A 21,207-nucleotide genomic window follows, 5' to 3' on the forward strand; every position below is an offset into this window, starting at 1 on the left:
TGCACCCATTTCTTTCAATTACGTGAAAGTCCCATTAGATTCTTAGCAATGGGAGTTAGACGAGAAAGTGGTTTTATCTTAAAATGTTGTTTTATCCGTTTCTAGATTCAATGAATACTGTAAATCAAGATATTGCTATTAAAAAAAATCAAACCATAGAGACATGTTGGTGGGGCTTCATGATCATCCAAGCATATTGAAATTAGACTTAAGAAGGAAGCCCAGTAATAAAGGCGAAAGTCGGAAAATGCCAGACCTCCCTCATTCTTAGACAGTGCCTTTTTAATTCTATGATTTTTATATCCCCACAAGAAAGGAAGAATGGTCAAGTCTAATTGTTTAAAAAAGGATTTAGGTAGAAAGATTGGGATATTTTGATATAGGGACTCTAATTTATGTAAGAAACAGGAATATTTCACAATTTTGACAACGCAACAACACCTACTTCAGTCTATTCTGCTATTTTATTCTATTCTTCTCAGTCCTGGTGTAACAAATATCCAGCAGTTTGTCCTTTATTCTCATGGCCTTCTGTGCTGTGTGTTAATATGATGTGTAGGTGTCCTGCATTAGCGGTGCTCTGTCTCTGTGAGCTGTTCACTTGAGTGCTCACACTTGCTCTCGCTCTGGGATATGTGCTTTCTTATGAAAGGTTAATGCTTTCTGTCCTTTACAGGGAGAGAGAGAATGTGTGTATTTTCTTGGTTCTCAGAAGTGTTTCTGCGCTGTGCCAGTTCACGCCTGATTAGTCAGTCTTGCTCAAGACAACTCTCAACAATGTTAATCCTGCTATAGTAGTGGAGTGTGAGTGTTTTATTCCAACACTTTTCTCGAATACCCTTCACACATATACACAAACATGGCTAGACTTCAGCTCACAGGTGTTATCCAATGCCAAAAATGAATTTTGTATTCAGATACAAGCAGTTTAATTTTTGATACGCGTTAAAAGAGGATATATGTACAAATTATTTTGTATTAATCATGTTTTGAACTGGCATGCGCTCTGACAGCTTCCGTTCTATTCTGTGATTCATAAAACAAATGCTTATTTAACATTCAGGATAACGCAGAAAGAGCTATTCTGGACTGTAATGCCAATGTCTCATGCAAAGATATGGATTTATTCAAACTACCCTCTCACATAGACAGATCTGTATATAGTCTACAGTCTCAAATATAATTCAAACCCTACTTAAAGCACAGCAGTGTCATTTCAATAACCACATCCGTGCGCCTACACCTACATTATGTTGAAGTGTAACATGCGATGCATAAGAGAGATGTTTCATAACTCTTTAATCTAGTTGCCCAAGAGGCACCAAAAAGTAGAAGCATTTTCGTGGGCTTGTGTTATAATGAAATCCATCACATTTTACAGCAGCTTGGTGAAGTTAGTCTTAGGCCGTACACACACTACAGTTGCCTCGAACCGGGTCAAAGCCCGCTTGTCCCCCCTCCCGTCTCCCTCGACGGCCCGCACTCACATTACAATCGGGCCTGGGCATGCTTACGTCATTAATGATGTGCTGGTCAGAAGCGCTCTCGCTCTGCACAATGGAGATTTCTTCTGTTATGTTGTTTAGTCGTTTGGGATGCGGTGACACCTAGTCAAGTATTTCGCCAAACAGATCATAAGGTTCTCGTGCTGCAAGAATTAGGAGGTTTGCTGAAGGTGCGCAGCTGTCGTGCACCGAGGGGTTTGCATCTTTAATAAACTACGACAGTTTGCGTTACTTGAACAGTAAGAATGATTAATAAATCCATATCAAACAGTCCCTTAAAAGCATGTCTCTCTTTCAGTTTCAGGCTTTGGCACGTTTTGCACTCACACACAAGCGTATCGCGCCAAAGCCCAAATGAACCGCACATCTCTTCCAACCGAGCCAGGGCCGGCCAAGTGCACCGTGCCTGAGCCCGATTCAGAGCACTCACACTGCTCAAACAATCCAGGAAACGGGCCTGGGCATGGTTCTGATAGCATAGTGTGAGTAGGCCCTTAGGTTCGTATATTTGTTTATATTCACCTCTTCTGCTTTATAGGGACCGTCTGCCATTTATTTCCACACTGTTATAAATAAAATACTTTATGTTTTAGTAAAAGCCTATAAGGTCAGACTGACTGACTAAATATGAGCTTTTTGTAACTTTAATTATGTGCTCACAGTATCAATTATTTAAAGAACAAAATATTTTAAAGGGCACCGATTTTACCCCTTTTTCAAGTCTTTTGTGTCTCCAGAATGTGTTTTCAAAGTTTCAGCTCAAAACACCCATCCGATTATTTAATATACTGTTTAGAATATTGGATTTTTTCTCTGAACACAATGTAGCCGTTTTTGTTTCCTGTGCATTGAATGCTTTTTCTCCCAGCCCATCATTCCCATGTGCCTGTCAGAGTGTGCCTCAACCTCTGCCTTGGCTGCGTCAGATAAACAGCAGATCTCATGTAACATTTGTGAGAAATACTACAGCAAAAACTATCCAAGTGATTATTTGATGTATTTGTTGTGGAGTTAATTCAAGCCATTCTGCAACGATGAGTCACGCACAATGTTGTGACAAAGTTGTTACAAGCAGACACACACAGCATGCGTGTTTAACTTTGCACTGTTTTTGCAAGGCAAATGTGACAGGATTAGAGTAGCACAATTAATCGAAAAGTCATATTTTCAAGTTTAGGAGAGAAGCAAGGCGGCTGCACAAGTCTTCACTAGAGCTGTAAACCTACACTGGTCTCACGGTTCGGTTTGGTTACGATTATCATGCCATCGATTTGGTTCAATTCGATATCTCGGTGCATTACGGTGCATTTACGCTTTCCATACACAGTTTTATATTTTCTTCACAGTAGAATTCTTGTATTAAAATGTATGTATATATTTATATACTATTTGTAATATAATTTTGTAATTTATTACAAACTGTCAGATATATAAACTTTACCTTTAAACAACAAAAGCTTACACCCCTTAGATTGGTCACATCATAAACAAAAATGGCTGCGATTGACTCTTGCACGCTGTGCTCTTCACAGATAAGCGATGAGGCGGCAGCGGCTATCACAGCTGATCCATAATAGACACAATGTAGAAAACTCTGCAGGCACACGCTTGTGTCTGTATCCAGAAGTATCGCTGTAAAACAGCCGCGAAGAGAGGGAAAGTCATGCCAGCAGGTCAAATGGGCCCACAGTGAGTGAGTAAGTGAGAGAGAGAGAGAGAGAAATGGAGTACTTTCATTCTCTCAATCGCAGTGAAATAGGGGCTTCTGCTGTGTGTCAGTGAAAGACTGATCCAGCAAACACAAATTGTGCAGAGTTTCTGGATTTTTCAGTAGTTGGGGCGTTGTAAATACTCGCGCTCGACCCCGCGTCATAGTAAGTTACGGAAACGTCACATATAAGATAAATGAAGTCAGTACACAATAACCAGTTATGATTATTACTGAACCGATACTGAATTGTCCGCGTCTGCATCACAGTGCTCCAAAGAAACAATTAATTTTGACACCCCTAGTCTTCACGTTGTTTTACATAAATTGCTCAGCAACGTGGACCCCTCCAAATGGTGTTAAAAGTGTCACATACTGTATTTATACATGGTTTCCGCTACATTCATTCTTCCATGGCAGGGCGCCATGCCAAAATTTATCCCGTCAGCTTTTCATTCAAAACATGCAGTCGTGTGTTTTTTTTTTTTTTTTTGATAGCGGGTTATAATCACTCCAAAATGTATTAAAAGGTAAGTGATTTATAACAGCTCAAACTTTTCTGTAACCGTAGTAGTGCTGTAATACTTCAGGACGCATTAATACTGCTCTGTAGGTCTGTTGGAGACATTCATAAATATTCCTAGCAAATCTAATAAATGTTGGAGACATACGTTACATAAACGCACTAAATCGCACATCAGCAGCATTTATTTGAGAGCGCACAAGAAGATCTGCGCTTGAGCAGCGTATATTTGAGGGGGCGTGCAAGAAGTTTTGTGCACGAGTAGAAGAAATCGGCGCGCAAGCAAAGAGATTAGCATGACATTAGCACTACATAAATGCAATCTCGACTTGTAATACTACGCTCACAACATTTGTCATTGAAATAGCGCCACAGGTAGTTGGTAGACCCGTGTAAAAAAAAAAAAAAAGGCCTGCCACCACAGCTGGAAAAAAATCCCAGAGGAAACACTGTTATAAGTATGAATTTCATCATACTGTAGGTGCCTTTAAAGAATTTAAAAATATTACTTAGTATTACTTAAAAATATAAAATTGGTGTGCTTAATGACAATTATTTCTTAATGTGCCAATTGTAAAACATACTTGCTAAACATAATTGCCTTGAAACAAATGTACCCAAACTCTTTTACCAGTGCCCAAAGTATATACAATTCAGCACAATCATAAAGCTAGACTGCCAGAATCACAAAGCCAAAAGCCTGATTGTGCTAATATTGTGATACTGCATGCCTACTTTTCTTTTGCTTGTTCTGTTATTGACATGCATGTTTACCTTTGGTAGCTTCTCTATACTGTAATTTGCTCCAGATGCCTTTTTGCACAGACTGTCAGTCAGTCCATGACACACACGCGCACACACACGTACAGTCACGCCCTCATTACCACCAAACCACAGTGAAGAGCGAGACGGGGATTAGCACAATTCCAGATTTAAACTCGCATATGTCAGTGAATGCTATCAGAAGTCCTCATTTTGGGTTTAGCTTGAATTGGAGCTTTTCTCTGGTCTCTCTTTCCACACAAAACACTGCTTATGAGTCACTAGAGCTGGCAGCACCTTCTCCTTCTTTAGCCTGCAGCTCTGGAGCGGGACGGCTCTCATTTGGCCCTAGAGGCGAACTGTATTTTTCTGCTCGATCTCATCAATGGCTTGACCTGTTCACACATCAGTTCACCGGGGAAGCGTGAAGTGCTTTTATCATTTCGCTTTTTGTATTCTGCCTTTATTTATCCATGTAAGTCGAGTTGAGCACAACACGCGGTGTCCTAAAAACCTTGGCTGGCAGCAACGGAGGCAATAATCAGCAGCTTGGGATGTTCTGCCATCTTTGCTCTTAGCGGGTTGACTGTTCCATTCTCTTTTCTTAAGTACAAAGGCCTTCTTACGTGATCATTGCGCATTCAGTTTGTAACCGCCATGGGGCAAACATTTAGGAGCACAATTTTTCTGCATAGGCTAGACTGAACTATTTTGCCAGGTGCTCAAAAATTTTTGCTTTATATGGAAACATCAATAAAGTGAAAAGTAGTGAAAGCACATTATATATCATTAAACATTAGCATATGTTGAACTGCTGCCAATAGGACTGACTTTTTGTGTTGTTAATGAATTTCATTATGTATTGTTTTGTTTCTGGTTATTACTATTATTCATACTTATTTCACAACCAAGACATTACTTAAATTTATACTATGAGGCTGTTGAATGCTTGATGCTGATTGGCTAATGAACATTCTAAGGTGTGCAGTTATTTTCCGATTACTCATAAAAAAAAATCATAATTGCGATTATTTTGGACATAAATGTAATTACGGTTACTCAAAACGATTATCAGTTGAAGTCAAAATTATTTGCCCTTCTGTGAATTTATTATTTTTTTAATATATATAAATATTTCCCAAATGATGTTTGAAGTTTTCAAAGTATTTCCTAAAATATTTTTCCTTCAGGAGAAAGGCTTATTTGTTTAATTTCGGCTTGAATAAAAGCAGTTTTTAATATTTTGAAATCTATTTTAAGGTCAAAATTATTAGCCCCATTAAGCAATATATATTTTTGATTGTCTGCAGAAGAAACTACTGTTAAACAATGACTTGAATAATTACACTAATTAAGCCTTTGAATGTCACTTTACGCCAAATACTAGTACCTTGAAAAACATCTAGTAAAATATAATGTGCTGTCATCATAGCAAAGATCAAAGAAATCAGTTATTAGAAATGAGCTATTAAATCTGTTATGTTGAAAAATGGGTTGAAAATAAATCTGTCCATTAAACAGAAATTGGGGGAAAAGGGTCGCTAACAATCCAGGAGGGCAGATAAATCTGATTTTATATAGGCACAGTTATTTTCCTCCCTGTAAATAAGGAAAGGGAAATAAATACAATAGAATAAAAATATGAAATAAACTGTGCATCTTCACTGTAAGAAAAAAAAAAGTTCAGTAACAAAAGTCCTTCAGTCAAGGGCAGTAAGTGATTTTCTCCTTTGTTGTTTGATTAATAAAAACAGGGGCAGCAGGGAAATTGCGCTCTGTCACTTTAAAGGGCACATAGTTTACTCCTTTTTTATGATTTAATATTATGGTTCTTCTGAGTATGCCAGTTTAGGTTCAGTTCAAAACGGTTCAGATGTTTATAATGTGTTATTATAATGTGTTAAAAAGTGTCATGTTGGGAGCGTTTACACAGTTTGCTGTTTTAGGGGCGTGTTGCTTCACAGTTTCAGCTTCCCGTCCAACGTAACAAGGGGGCGGAGCCAAGAGCTCCTACGCTCTGTGTTTGCAACAGACAGGCTGACAGACAGAGAGAGAGCTAAGCTAAGCTAGAATGAGCATTCAGCCGTACGTGTACGAGTCGGACACAGACCAAGCAGAGAGTACAAAATCATTTGTGTCTTTGAAACATGAAGTGTCTCGAATCATCGTGCCACGTATTCCAGAACTCCAAACACAAGCCTACACCAGGGAAACGCAACAACGCCGCGCCGAGCCGCTGACCTGAAGCTCCGCCGCATGCACCCTGACAGAAGCCCATGCCCACCAAGCCGCTGACTTGAAGCTCCATCGCGTGCAACCTGACAGAAACCCACACCGAGCCGAGCCGCTGACCCGAAGCTCCAACGCGTGCACCCCGACAAAAAGCCACGCCCAGCCGCTGACCTGAAGCTCCACAGCGTGCACCCCGACAGAAACCCACGCCGAGCCGCTGACCCGAAGCTCCAGCCGCGTCCACACTGACCCACGCCGCGCTGAGCTGGTTTCTCTTGTTTGATTATTACACAAATTAGGATTAATATGAATAATCACTAAACACCGCACTCTGACACAAATGTGCATGTATTTGACCATTAAAGCGCTCGCATTAAAATGGTGTTAGATGTGTGAGCTCTGCTTGTCTCCGAGGCTAAGCGCGCACACACACACACAGAAGCATGCCATGCGGTCTCGTTCGCGCTATTAAAAATATGAAGGATTCAAACGTACATCAATGAATGATGCACATCCTGCGCTGCAAACGTTACATTACAGTACATGCTTTTAGTCATTTTCATGTGAAACTGAGCTTTGCAGAGCAACAAATGTGTACAACTGTCACTTTCTATAACAGAAATGTATTTTATTTTTTTTTTTCCTGAGGGGTGATTTTGAATTAACGGATAGGACTGGATCAAATGGTCTCGCGTGCCGGATATGGTCCACAGGCCGGCTTTGAGGGAGGTGTGTAAGAAACTACTTTACAAAGCAGTACTTTGAGGACAAAAACCTGTGAAATATCTGAAATTTTTTTTTGAAAAAACATCTTTAGCACTGATAACGGTAGTATGCGAAATAATTGATATCAGCTTGCTGAATTAAAACAACACATTCATTTGATGTGAATTCATTTTCAATAATAATAATAATGGTTAAATGTATAATGCACAAATGTGAGGTTATCATATTGTGACATTTTATTCACCTATGTTGAATAATTTCCCTTGCAATAGTCAAAAAAATCCTTTGGATTAGCTGTGTAAGAAACTAGTACTACACAGCACTGGTTTGAGGACAAAAACTTGACAAATGTCTGGAAAAAAAGCCTTAAGTTGTAATAACAGTAGTATAAGCAGACCAAATGACACTGATTTGTTGAATTATTAGAAAATAATGCATTATAAATAATGGCCACATCGCCTAATCGGGTGTGAATTATTTAAATCCATTAAAAACCTACATTTTTCAGAATTGTGAGGTTATGCATATACATAATGTGATATTTTATCTACTGCAACCTCTCAGAATTGTCTTACAATTGCAGCTTTTGATTTCAAAGAAGCATCATGATATGAATTTTAAATTAGCAATGCATAACAACATTATGTCTAAACGTGACTTATTTTGTAATATCACAATTACAAGTTCATATACATATAGAATAAAAGCAGTTTAAATTTTTTTAAACACCATGTTAAGGTCAAAATGATTAGCCCCTTTAAGCTATTTTTTTTTTTGATAGGCAATTTATTGTATAATGATGGTTTGTTTTTAAGACTAAGAACTCTAATCTGCCTAGTTAACCTAATTAACCTAATTAAACCTTTAAATGTCACTTTAAGCTGTATAGAAGTGTCTTGAAAAATATCTAGTCAAATATTATTGACTGTCATCATGGCAAAGGTAAAATAAATCAGCTATTAGAAATGAGTTATTAAAACTACTATGTTTAGAAATGTGTTGAAAAAAAAATCTCTCCGTTAAACAGAAATTAGAAAAAAGAATAAACATGCGGGCTAATGATTCAGGGGGCCCGGGTTCAAATTACAGCCCTCAATTAAAGAGTTCACTGAAAAAAAAAAAATAAATTCTTCTTTTACAGTTTTTAAACTGCTTAAACAAAATCTTTTAATGTCACACGATTTCTAAAACTTCTCAGTTACAATGCAAAACTACACTCTAACCTCCAAAACTTGGACCTAAAACACAAAAATCATGAACATGTAGTGACTTGCTTTCCTTATCCAAACACAACCAATCAAAATGCTATACTTATTCACCAGGTCACACACATGCACTCCTCAAATGTGGAGAAACTAATTTCTTAACCAGTTAAACTTTTTTAAGTTTCAGTTAAACTATTTTTTTAATAAACTTAAAATTGAAAGTGTACCTTTTAGGTACTGTGTGGTCTAGCTTGCTGTAATTAATTTTGGTGGTTCCTGCACATGTCTGTAATCATAGGAATAAATAAAAATGTCTCTACCATAATCTATGCAAAAGTTATTGTATTCCAACTGATGAGAGGTGCTGTACAAAACACAGGGACCAATCATTGTTTACATATTTCACTATTCTTTTGTTTGATCAAATATAATTCACTGTGTTTGGACCACGTCAGGCATATAAAAGGATTACTTATGCACATCACCTCAAAAACAGAGGAGAATGGCCCTGAAGCGCACAGCATAAGGTAAGAGATGACAGCTGTCTGCGCTACTTGAGGCTGTTTATTGATCATAAAAATAAATGTTTTCACTTCTGCGCCATGGAAACACTGCAATTCATTCGACAACTATTTGATATGCGAATATAATTCAGTAAAAACCGGCAAGAGCTTTCATTTGAGCTATAACTTGTACATGTGTCTTATAATAAATATGAAAATGAACCAATGTTCCATACCCAGCTCAGGTATCCAAAATACTGTGTATTTAAGTGTAAATAACTTTTGTACAGTAGAATAAAAACCAAAGTGATGCATATGTGCATTCTACACTTTTAAACAAAAACACTAACGGGGGTCTGGTGCAATGTTAGCCCTTTAAATCTTAAAGCGAAAGTCGATGACCTCACAGACCCGAGTCTAACTGGTTAATGGATCACTATGCCCCTCAGAGTCTGCGCATGCAGAAATACGCAGATTTTCTGTCCATCATTGAGTCTATTTACTTACTAGTGTAAATGTATATTTATTCAGTTTTTAAATTAATTTCAGTAATATTATTGACAAATATGAAAATGTTCATCTGACTTATTTACAATACAGTTTGTAAAGTAATATTTTCCGTCTTTTAGTGGATTTATTCAACAATCTCACGGCAATTCGTAACTTTTTGATTTAGTGGCTAATTCATATGAATTCGTACGATCTAGTTCATACAATTTAGTACGATTTGCTCATCCCCCAATGACGGTTGGGTTTAGGGGTGGGGTTAGGTGCCACGCCTCCTTTTTAAAATTCGTACAATTTCATACGACTGAACTCAAAGCCACTAAACTGGAAAAACGTAAAATACTTGCGTTTTCTCGTGAGATCAGGCTGGATTTATTATATGAGAGATTTGCTTTCTTTACTAATTAAGTGGATCTAATTGGATTTGCATTGTAAACATTAAACAGAAGTTAAAAAGGTATTATTATTTTTTATTTCATATAAACAGTTTTTGGATATGATACTCAGAAAATCATTCCTCATAAATCTGCAGATTTTTTTTTACAAAATTCTGCGCAGAAATAGCATAAAAATGTCCACAGATTCTGTCTGATCCTACTGATCACTAACCGATCACTGCTTTACTGTAGTATTGGCCTATAATAGGTCACCGGTGGAAGCAGGCGCAACAGGACACCGGACTCTTCTGATCCAAAATGCCACTCATCCACAATTTGTAGTTTTGAACCCCATAATATTCATCTTTTCTAAATCCTAAATTCCTTTAAAAAAATACAGGAATTCTTCTAAGCCTGGCACTTGAAAGTGTTTAATGGGCAACTTTAAGCCTGCTTTCCACTTCTTAAAATGAAATGCTTCATTCTGACATGTGTTTATAGCATTTGCAGTGTTACATTTTGAAGAAGATGCGAGGCATTTTGCATTTTGTGTGTGCAGTTTTGGTAACTTAGTGTGGAGTTTTTTTTTTTTTTTAAAAAAGGTGAAATTGGTTTGAAAATGTAAGCAGTGACAATGTAACAAAACTGTAAAGTCTTAAAATCAATACATCCATAAAACAAAGCACTTAACTAAAGGACTCAGAAAAAAAAATCATTAAGAAAAGATTTCTATGTACAGTATGTAAGTTATAAGAGGAGCAGCTGAAGATGGAGCAGAGCCGCGTGAGGATGCAGTCTGGCCCGGGGCAACAGTTTGAGCTGGGATGAGTACAGATCTGAGAGCTGAGCTGCGTGACTCAATATACTGACAGCAGGAAACCTCAGGAGGAGATCGCACACAAACACAGTACACACACACACACACAAACATCCAACCTGAGAAGATGCAGACATTAAACAGTGCTCGCAAATAGAGAAAAAAGCTCAAGCTGTGCAACCTGAGGGACCGTTTCATGACCCTGTGTGAGAGACGACACGAAACTGCACCTCTCCATCCACCTTCACAGCTCCCACTTTATACACAGGTGTGGGTGTAAAAGCTGCTTTTACCAGAAAGTGAGGCTTTTAAAGCTTTCTGTTTGTGCGAGTGAGAAACACCCTGCTGTTCACACCCAGTTCCCTCCGCAGCTCCACACACAACACCCCTGAAGAGTCAAGTGGAGGCTAATTACCACTTTAGGAGAGGGCGGTCATTTAAAGCCAGACCTCGGGGGCTGACCTTATGCTGTTTCTTCAGACTGACAGCTCTGAGAGTCACATTCTGACCCAGTTTACACCTGCTATTAACATGCATTATCATGAATCTGATTACAAGTGGATGACATTATATACAGGTATAAACGGGGTCAAGGGTCTTGTTTATACTTCAGGTTGATCACAAACGTGTCTGCTGAGCGACTTTTCTCCAGCACGTCTATGAAGGATCTGGTGATAGACACATGCAGCCATTCTTCAGTGTCTGTGTCACTGCTTGGTGAACAGCGGTGATGGTTAGAGCCAATCACAGCCATTTCTGTTGAACATGATGGCCAATCATCATCCCTGTCAACCCTCCCGTTCTTCCTGGGATTCTCCTGTATTTTACACTTCTATCCTGCTATCATCCTATAAACATATTTTCCCATATCTCTTGTATTTTCAATCTTTCTATGAAGGGTGGCAATAAATATCAAAGTGCCAATCATCCCTATACACAAGCCATACCACCAAACAACTCAGGTACGCCCCTTTCTCTTAAATATGACTCTGTTCTGTGCTTTCATTTTATTTAGACATGAAAACACTTTAAAATAAATATAAAAATCGCTGGATTCCCTTCCTTTCCAATACTGGTGCCGTTGCCCCTCCTATGCAATGCTCAAAACAGTCAGTTCATGTAGCGGTGCGTGACTGTTATACGCACTCAATAGTGATAAATACTCTCCTGTTTCCCAAACAGATTCTGTACACGCGATTTAAAGTGGAGTGAGAGTGGGTACTCTGGGTTTTGGGTGTGTGTGTGTTTGAACAAGACATATAGACATAATTCATTCATTCATTCATTCAATCATTCATTTTCTTTTTGGCCTAGTCCCTTTATTAATCAGGGGTCGCCACAGCGGAATGAACTGCCAACTCATGTTTTACACAGCGAATGTCCTTCCAGCTGCAATCAAACACTGGGAAACAGACATATACACATAATAATAATAATAATAATAATAATAATAATAATAATAATAATAATAATAATATCCAAACATGTCGATCTTGGTGGGTTTTCTTTTAAACACAACAAAATGTTTTCTTAAATGAGCATAAAATAGTTAGTTAAGCAATCAAATGTTTTCATTATAGATCTGTGCATTTTTAAGCGACGCGTCTGTTATTTAATGTAATCGCACGTAAAATCTAAATGAGAGATTCATTCACTCAGAATGTTTAAGTTAGGGGATATCCCTTATTTTCACATCCCAATTTTTACATTTTTACACACAGAAATAAAGGTATGTGAGCTGTCACTGGGGTGGTACCTTTGCACTTGAAGGGTCCATATTTGTACCTCAAAAGTATATAATTAGTACCAACAAATTACAAACACTTTTGTACTTTTTAGGTACTAATATGTATCCTTGTTGTATTAATATGGACCTTTTAGGTACAAATCTGTACCTTTCAAAAAGGTGGCACCCCAGTGACAGCCCACGTACCCTAATTTCTGAAAGTGTATAGATTTGAACACAAAGTCAAATCAATAGCTTTAAAAAGCTGTTCAATTTTCCATGGAGCAGATGCCACCATTTTTCAATCCAACTAATTCATCACTTTAACTAAAATAATAGAAATCATAAATAAAATCAAACATACTGACCACCGCAACATAAATATACAAAAAGCCACAAAAGCCTAAATATAGCGTGTGTGATGTTGAGCGGAGAGGACAGGCAGCGTCTCTAGGATGTGAATGGCTGCTGATCTAATTAAAGGTGATGAAGGGATCAGGCCTTTGCTCCAGGAGCTCAGGTACAACTGCATTAGTTTAGAGTTAGGCCTGCGGGAACAACTGTGGACTAGTTAAATGTGATGAAAGGTGCTGTAGGGGCGCGAGCGAAGGGTCAGCTGAATTAGTTTAGAGTTATGGCCTTCAGTGAACCTCCTCAAATCATTAAAGATATGAGATTGTGTTACGGGGTCGATGTGTGATTGTGATTTTTTTTTATTCTGCGATTATATATTGCGATATGGATACAATTTCACTAGATGACTTGAATAAATGTTTGGAAAGAATTGATTATTTTAAATTGATTAAATTGTTTAAATTCTGTAGGGGAGAGTTTATTAAACAATCTACAAGCATATAGAAATTCAAGAAAAGAAAACATTTTTATTAGAAAAGCAGCAATTTTAATGTATTTCCAAAGAATCTAACTGTATTCAGGTATACAGCAATTGAATAATCAACTGTAAAATAAAACTGAAAAGTCCTTTGTTGTCATAAACAATTCAATTCTTCAAAAGTTACAAATGGTGCGTTTTTTTATGCCTAAATGCTTTTAAACCCTTCACAGGCCTCAGAAAACACTATTGCGAATGATCACATTACGATATCGATGCTGAAACAACATAGTGCAGCCTTTCACCCTACTGTTCTTACAAGAGCCTGTGTTGTATAAGAGCAATGGTTATTTGTGGATTTAATGTGTAATTTGTTCCAATTATTTACAGCTGTAAAAACATTTTCTCAATTTTGTGCTTTTTTTAGGATGTTTTGTCTCATTTACAAACCACAATTTGGTGTGCAACAATTTTTCCATTCAGTGTCACCTTATTTAGTTTAATTTACTTAAAATATATATACAGTTGAAGTCAGAATTATTAGCCCCCTTCAAAATTTTTTCTTCTTTTTTAAATATTTTCCAAATGATGTTTAACATAGCAAGGACATTTTCACAGTATGTCTGACAATATTCTTTCTTCTGGAAAGTCTTATTGGTTTTATTTCCGCCAGAATAAAAGCAGTTTTAAACACCATTTTAGGGACAAGATTATTAGTCCCTTTAAGCTATATATTTTTTTCTCGATAGTCTACAGAACAAACCATCATTATACAATAACTTACCTGATTACCCTAGCCTGCCTAATTAACCTAGTTAAGCCTTTAAATGTCACTTTAAGCTACATAGAAGTGTCTTGAAAAATATCAAGTCAAATATTATTTACTGTCATCATGTCAAAGATAAAATCAATCAGTTATTAAAAATAAGTTATTAAAACTATTATGTTTAGAAATGTGTTGGAAAAAAATCTGCTCTCCGTTAAACAGAAATCGGGGATTAAAATAAACAGGCAGGCTAATAATTCTGACTTCCTCTGTACCAATATGTATAAATCCATACCAATACAGTTAATTATATAAAATAAAATATATTTCTAATTTAATTGTTAACTATTAAAGTTAAAACTGTAATTATAATGATAGAATCAAGCTTGTTGAAGAGCTGTGTATGTCTCACTCATTACAAAAAATATTGTCCTGGAGCCCTATGAATTTGATCAATGTTCCTTGATCACATCATCACACCAAAAAAAAAAAAAAAGTGTCATACATACAACAGTCATATCAGATATACACAGCCACGTCCACCTTTCACAAAGCATAATCTTCCCCATTCATGAACATAAACTTTCTCGTGAAAAATGCAAAGCACAACGGCAGACACGGATATATAAGAAAAAAAAACTGCAGCACATACAAGCCTCATGTTCATAACAGACTTTAGCATTCAAATACCACACACACATAAACACACACACACACACTAAATGAGTCACTGAGAGCTTTTTCACAAGAGCTCACTATGAGATGCCAACTTCATCAATCCATCTATTTAAACAGCTCATGTCTGCAACGCATCGACTTAAAAACACCATTTAGCCAATAGAAAAAAACAAGCCGGAGAGAGAAAGATGAAAGGACACAGAGATGAACGGTGAAGCGAGCGGGGCGTCTGAGAGCCAGAGCCATTATAACAGTTATAATATCAGAAAAAAAAGGGGGCCAGAGAGTTGCGAAGAAGGAGGGGGAGTCGCATGGGTCAGAGAGAGACAAAGGTTACACAACAAATTATTCACCCCTCCGCTGGCTCTATTCTACACCCCTTTTGTTAAACATAAACGCAGCTTGGCAGGATCTGCAGAGAGCTCTTCAATTCAACTCATAAACAGCCACTCATTATACAGTACAAGATCTACACACACACACACACACACACACACACGTTATTGAAAGTAAACATACAGAACTGCAAACAGACTTTTAGAGACGCTTGCACATGTTGAGACACACTTCAAGTCAGACCTGATATGAACAGAACAGGACAGTCAACCCACCCCCCACCCTCCCACCCCCCAAAACAAATGCACGGCGAGAGCAGCAGGGGGAGCAAAGGAAGTTTCGTACCTTCTTCAGCAGAACTGTGCTGGACCACAAGAGAGACAGACAGAAAGATCCTCCACATTTCCATCAGAGCAACACACAAGAGAAGTGCAGAGAGGAAGAGCACAGGAAAGAGAGAGAGCGAGAGAGAGAGAGAGAGAGAGAGAGAGAGAGAGAGAGAGAAAGAGAGGAGGAGTCTGTCTGCTCGTTTTTACCTCAGATTAAAGAGACGAGGGGGGAGCAGGGAGGGGTATTTATGTATGATGATGATTATGACTGAGGAGTCACTGAGGAGAGAGAGAAAGAGAGAGAGAGAGATGAAGGGACCGGTAGACTGACTTTAGCTGCTCGGAGTGATGGAAAGCCTTAAACGAGTTCAGCTAGTTTACAGAAAAAGTGTCTAGACACGCTCGCTCTTGCTGTCCCATCGGGGCGAGCGCTCTGGTTTGGCAGGCTGACGGGGCATGGCTAGCCAGATTGGAAATATGCATCAGTCAGTCAGTCAGTAAAGTAGCTTGGAGACCTGCCTGTTTTGTGTGTGTGTGTATGTGTGTGTTTTCATTGCCTCTCTTCTTTCAACTGCTTGTTTTTGTGGCCTGGAAAAATAAAAATACATATTTTGAATATTTCTTTGTTTCTTTTGGACTTGGTTACCTTTATTTTCGCACACATTGTTTTTTTATTTCCAATGCAGACTGCCAGAGAAAGGTTACTGTAGTTCTGAAAACTACAAGTGTTTTACAGTTGTTGTTTTTTGGGAAACAGCGCCCCCTGCTGAACTCGTAGCGGATAAGCGCAGAATGCAGCGACACTTTTTTTCTTACTGTGCAGATTAATAATGCTGTGATAAAGCAATAAGCCTCTTAGGCTGTGGTTTACAATGAATTTAGACCAGTTTAAGCCTTGTTGTTGCGAAGTGGAGAGTCTGAAACCCCTTTAGCTCTTCTAAATATTCATCACAGCGGGCTGGAGTTAAGTAATAGGGTATATGCACAGCTAGTGTTTCTTTCCATACTGATACACATCCGGTGAACGGTTAGTGTGACTTTTTTTCAATGTTATACATTCCTTTTACAGCATTGATGTTGTTTTGTGATTAAAATATAACCAGTTAAATAGACTTCAGCATTCATTTAGTTGCTCAAGTGTAAAATGAGATGAAAAGTCTATACAATCTCACGACAATTCGTAACTTTTTGATTTAGAGGCTAATTTGTATGAATTCGTATGATCTAATTCGTACAATTTAGTATGATTTGCTCATCCCCCAATTATGGTTGGGTTTAGGTGCCACACCTTTTTAAAAATCGTACAATTTCGTACAACTGAACTTGTACGAATTCGTACGAATTAGCCACTAAACTGGCAAAACGTAAAATGCTTATGTTTTCTTGTGAGATCAGGCTGTAAAAGCCGCTTACATGCACGGGATCGACAGGATCAGCAGGGTAGCGCTGAAACATTATTGAAATTACTGGGGTACATATTTTAAAGAAATGGCGCAGGAAAATGTAATTTAATGCAGTGCTTCTTGTTCAATCTGAGACCCACTTTATATCGTATTTCAGGCAGTGAAGATCGCTGATTTTTAAAGAAAACAGACCTTAAACAAGCCAATTTTGTAACGGCATACAGTTCACCAGAAGCGCTTGACCCAGGTTCTTGACAAATTGAAAGTCCTTCTGCATACTACTGCATATACCCTATGGCAGGGGTCAAACTCAATTCCTGGAGGGCCGAAGCCCTGCACAGTTTAGTTCCAACCCTGCTTCAACACACTTACCTGTAGGTTTCAAACAAGCCTGAAGGACTCAATTAGTTTGATCAGGTGTGTTTAATTAGGGCTGGAACTAAACTGTGCAGAGCTGCGGCCCTTTTGGAACTGAGTTTGACACCTGTGCCCTACGGGAAGGAGAGTATTATCAGATGTGACTCTGCCGTCTACAATTCATAAGCAAGAAGGTATTATGTGACCTACCTTTAGACACAATTTTGTTTTGTTTTTTGTTCTTTAAAGTAAAAAGGTTTTCAACACAATGCTCAAATCTGCATTTTGAACAAAAGTTGAATCAGATTACATATAATAAATATTAATAATAATAATAATAATAGAATGTCACAGTGGTGCAGTGGGTAGCATGATCACCTCACAGCAAGAAGGTCACTGGTTTGAACTGGGTCAGCTGGCGTTTCTGTGAGGAGTTTGCATGTTTGCTCTTTGCGTGGGTTTTCTCTGGGTGCTCCGGTTTCCCCAACAGTCCAAAGACATGCACTATAGGTAAATGCACTTTAAGAAACCCACGGGAACACGAGAACATGCTCCACACAGAAATGCCAACTGATCCACCGAGGCTCAAACCAGCAACCTTTTTGCTGTGAGGCGAACATGCTACCCATTGCACCACCGCCAGAAATACATTGTATGGGTTAAAATTTTGACTTATTTTATGCCAAAAATCATTAGATCAAAAAGCAAATTGATGGTTATATTTTGTAGATTTTATGCTGAATATATATCAAAATTCTTTTTTAATAAGCGTTTCTAAACATTTAGACAGCTTTTTCTCAATAGCCTGTTTAGTTTTTCTTCTTTTTTTTCTGAACCCTTAGATTGTATATGAATTAATGAAAAGGCATATTCATTCAGATTTAATGTCATGTATAAACCTTGATTTCCCGTAATTTACACTTATGACATTTTTGTGGTCCTCAGTAACGTGTGGAATATGCTTCCTTTTGGGTCATTAGTTGCAATGAACTGTTAAAAACATCTGTTTTCCTAATTTATCTGTGCAGTTAAAAAACAAATTTACTATTATAATTAAATGTACACAAAAGATGACCAAAAAATCTGTCAAAACGTATAGGCAACATAGAAAATTGTTTGTTTGTGTTGAAATTAGGTCTACACTATCCATAATTGAGCTATTTAACACGTCAAGCTTTTGAGTATGTGCTTTCATTAAATGTGTTGCACAATTAATTGTTTAAATGTTTTTGTAATTGCAATTCTCGGTGTAGGTCTAGCGTCAATTAGATGTGAGCTGATCGAAGAAGTTGCGCGAACTTTTAAAACTGTAGCAAAATAACCCCACACAAATCAGTCCTATTTAGAGTACACGGACAAAGTATTGCTCAATTTAAACGAATAAATAATGTCACTACCTTGAAACAAATGAAAGGTGTCTTGATTCAAACTCATCCAGTTTCCTCATGGTCATGGCAGGTGCGACGAATTAACGTAGATGGCAGCGCCCTCTGCTGCTGATAAAATAATCACAAAATTACTTTCTTGTAGACCTAACCAACGGCAATGTATTGGTTCTTTGTAATGAAAACGAAGAACGCATTATTATACGTATTTAATTAGTTTTAATTGGTGATACATTAGTTTGAGGCGTCAACCGAACGTCTCAAGAACAAAAAAGAAAGGGATCACTCTTATTATAGCCATACCATCCGGAAAATATTAACAGTTTGGTTGAAAACAAAATGAGGAGGAAATGTATTTATTCTGTCGATCAGGTTTAAAACATGCTTATTATTAGCTAAATAATAGCATGCTAGCACAAGATCAACTGTCACCTGTAATCTGTTTTATTAAATATCCTGTGGGAAGCTTGAGACGATATACGTATACGTGAACTGAAATGAGCAGGTAAAGTCACGAGCTGAAATGGATAGTTCAATCAAAAAGAAAAATTACCTCATCATTTATTTATTCTCCCTCATCTTTTTAAACCTTTATGAGCTTCTATCTTCCCTTAAAGACAAAATAAGATATTTTGAAGAATGCTGACAGCTGTCATCCAACTTGAAGTTACTTACTAAAATTACGGTGGAAATCAGTTGGTGCCAGCTACCAGCATTTTTTAAAATATCTTATTTTGTCTTCAACAGAAATCAAACAGGTTTTGAACATGTGAATGAGAGTTAATGGTGAATTGGAAAAATAATCTCTGACCTATCCCTTTAAATGAACAAGTACAGAAGAAAATTGTTCAAAAAAAAAAAAAAAAAAAAAAGATGAGATAAAGTATAAATCCAGCTTAAACCAGCCTAGGCTGGTTGGCTGGTTTTAGCTGGTTGACCAGGCTGGTTTTAGAGGGGTTTTGGCCACTTCCAGGCTGGTTTCCAGCCATTTCCAGCCTGGTCTTAGCTGGTCAGGCTGGAAAATGACCAGCCAAATCCAGCTAAAACCAGCTTGACAAGCCTGGTTTAAGCTGGATATAGCTGCTTTTGGCTGGGCTCCCAGCTTGGCTAGGCTGGTCAAGCTGGTTTTAGCTGGTCATCTCCCAGCCTGACCAGCTAAGACCAGGCTGGAAATGGCTGGAAACCAGCCTGGAAGTGGCCAAAACCCCTCTAAAACCAGCCTGGTCGACCAGCCAACCAGCCTAGGCTGGTTTAAGCTGGATTTTTCAGCAGGGATAATGATGATGTTGCTAACACTGTAAGTGTTAAAATGTTATAAACAGTTCTCTGCTGAAAAAAACAAAGCTGATTGGCTGGCTTTAGCTGGTCGACCATGCAGCCTGGTTTAAGAGGGGGTTTGGCCATTTCCAGACTGGTTTCTGCAATTTCCAGCCTGGTCTTAGCTGGTCATACTGGTTTTAGCTGGTCATCTCCTAGCCTAACCAGCTAAGACCAGACTGGAAATGGCCAAAAATTCTCTAAAACCAGGCTGTTCGGCCAGCTAAAACCAGCTTATGCTGGCTTTTTCAGCAGGGCTGTGATTAAATTGAAGAGCATATGTAGTGTAAACAATTTAATAGCCTCTCCTAAATCTGTTAATCACTTAAAATGCAATATCTCAAACATGACATTTCTGGATGATAGAAAGTGTCATGATGAGGAACAGGCCTGTCATACACATGACAGTTTTCTCATAAAAACATGCAGAACATATTTAGCAAACAGTAAGAAACACGTCCAATCAAATCATGTTTAATGAGAATATTTTAATCTGGTTAATCTCACAAAAATAAATATGTATCCAAGTTCTCATGGTATTACAAATACTAATAAGCAAATGTGAAATGCTGTAAGACATTTTAAAATGATAAATGCCATATGAAATATCCAAATATAAATACAAAACAATCTTTCACAAAGAGACATCTTTGGTGTGTACAAAAAACACGGAACATTTCAGTCATGAGAGTGCAAAAAAATATGTATAAAAACAATTGTAAACTAACAATACATATTTAGACAGTACAACCATACTCTTACAGTAAACCTTGTTATGTTTCTGTGTGCTTAATGAGAAATACTCTGTTGATGAATCACTCCATTTAGGCACTTGCAAATCACACTGTGATTTCGACATAAATACATGAATAAAAAAATGTAATAGGACTAAAAATAACAACAATATAAAAAATCCTAAACTAAAAATCTAAATTAAACAGCAAGATTACTACATTTAAGTTAACAATCAAATGCCTGACTGACCACGTGAGCTGCTTCGCACAAAATTACAGATGCTAACGGCCTGAATTGTAGCAATAAAAGCACAACAGGAGTCTAAAGGACAGCAGTATGAAAGGACATCAGCAAGTCTGATTAGCTTCAGTAAATTAAACTCAGAATGACTTGAGTCTTTGGACAATACAGACTAATTAATCATTTAAACACAAGTCGTAGCAATCAGTTTAACATCCCACATGATTATGGACAAGTG

At 37.7% G+C, this 21,207-nt stretch overlaps 1 protein-coding gene across 2 annotated transcripts in view; it reads right to left on the reverse strand.

Annotated features, from left to right (window-relative positions):
* Positions 1-18,739, reverse strand: part of ephb6 (eph receptor B6) — a 143,190-nt gene extending 124,451 nt beyond the window's left edge. The window contains exon 1 of one of the 2 annotated variants that reach the window (XM_073925915.1): positions 18,690-18,739. In XM_073925915.1, coding sequence (XP_073782016.1) covers positions 18,690-18,726 — 37 coding nt within the window. In that variant the 5' untranslated portion in view covers positions 18,727-18,739. Of the gene's footprint in view, positions 1-15,548; positions 15,637-18,689 lie in introns of those variants that run through there. The other variant, XM_005173518.6, reaches the window with a different exon arrangement.
* Between the last annotated feature and the right edge of the window lie 2,468 nt (positions 18,740-21,207).

Source organism: Danio rerio, chromosome 16 (assembly GCF_049306965.1).
Source record: "Danio rerio strain Tuebingen ecotype United States chromosome 16, GRCz12tu, whole genome shotgun sequence".
NCBI lineage: Eukaryota > Metazoa > Chordata > Actinopteri > Cypriniformes > Danionidae > Danio > Danio rerio.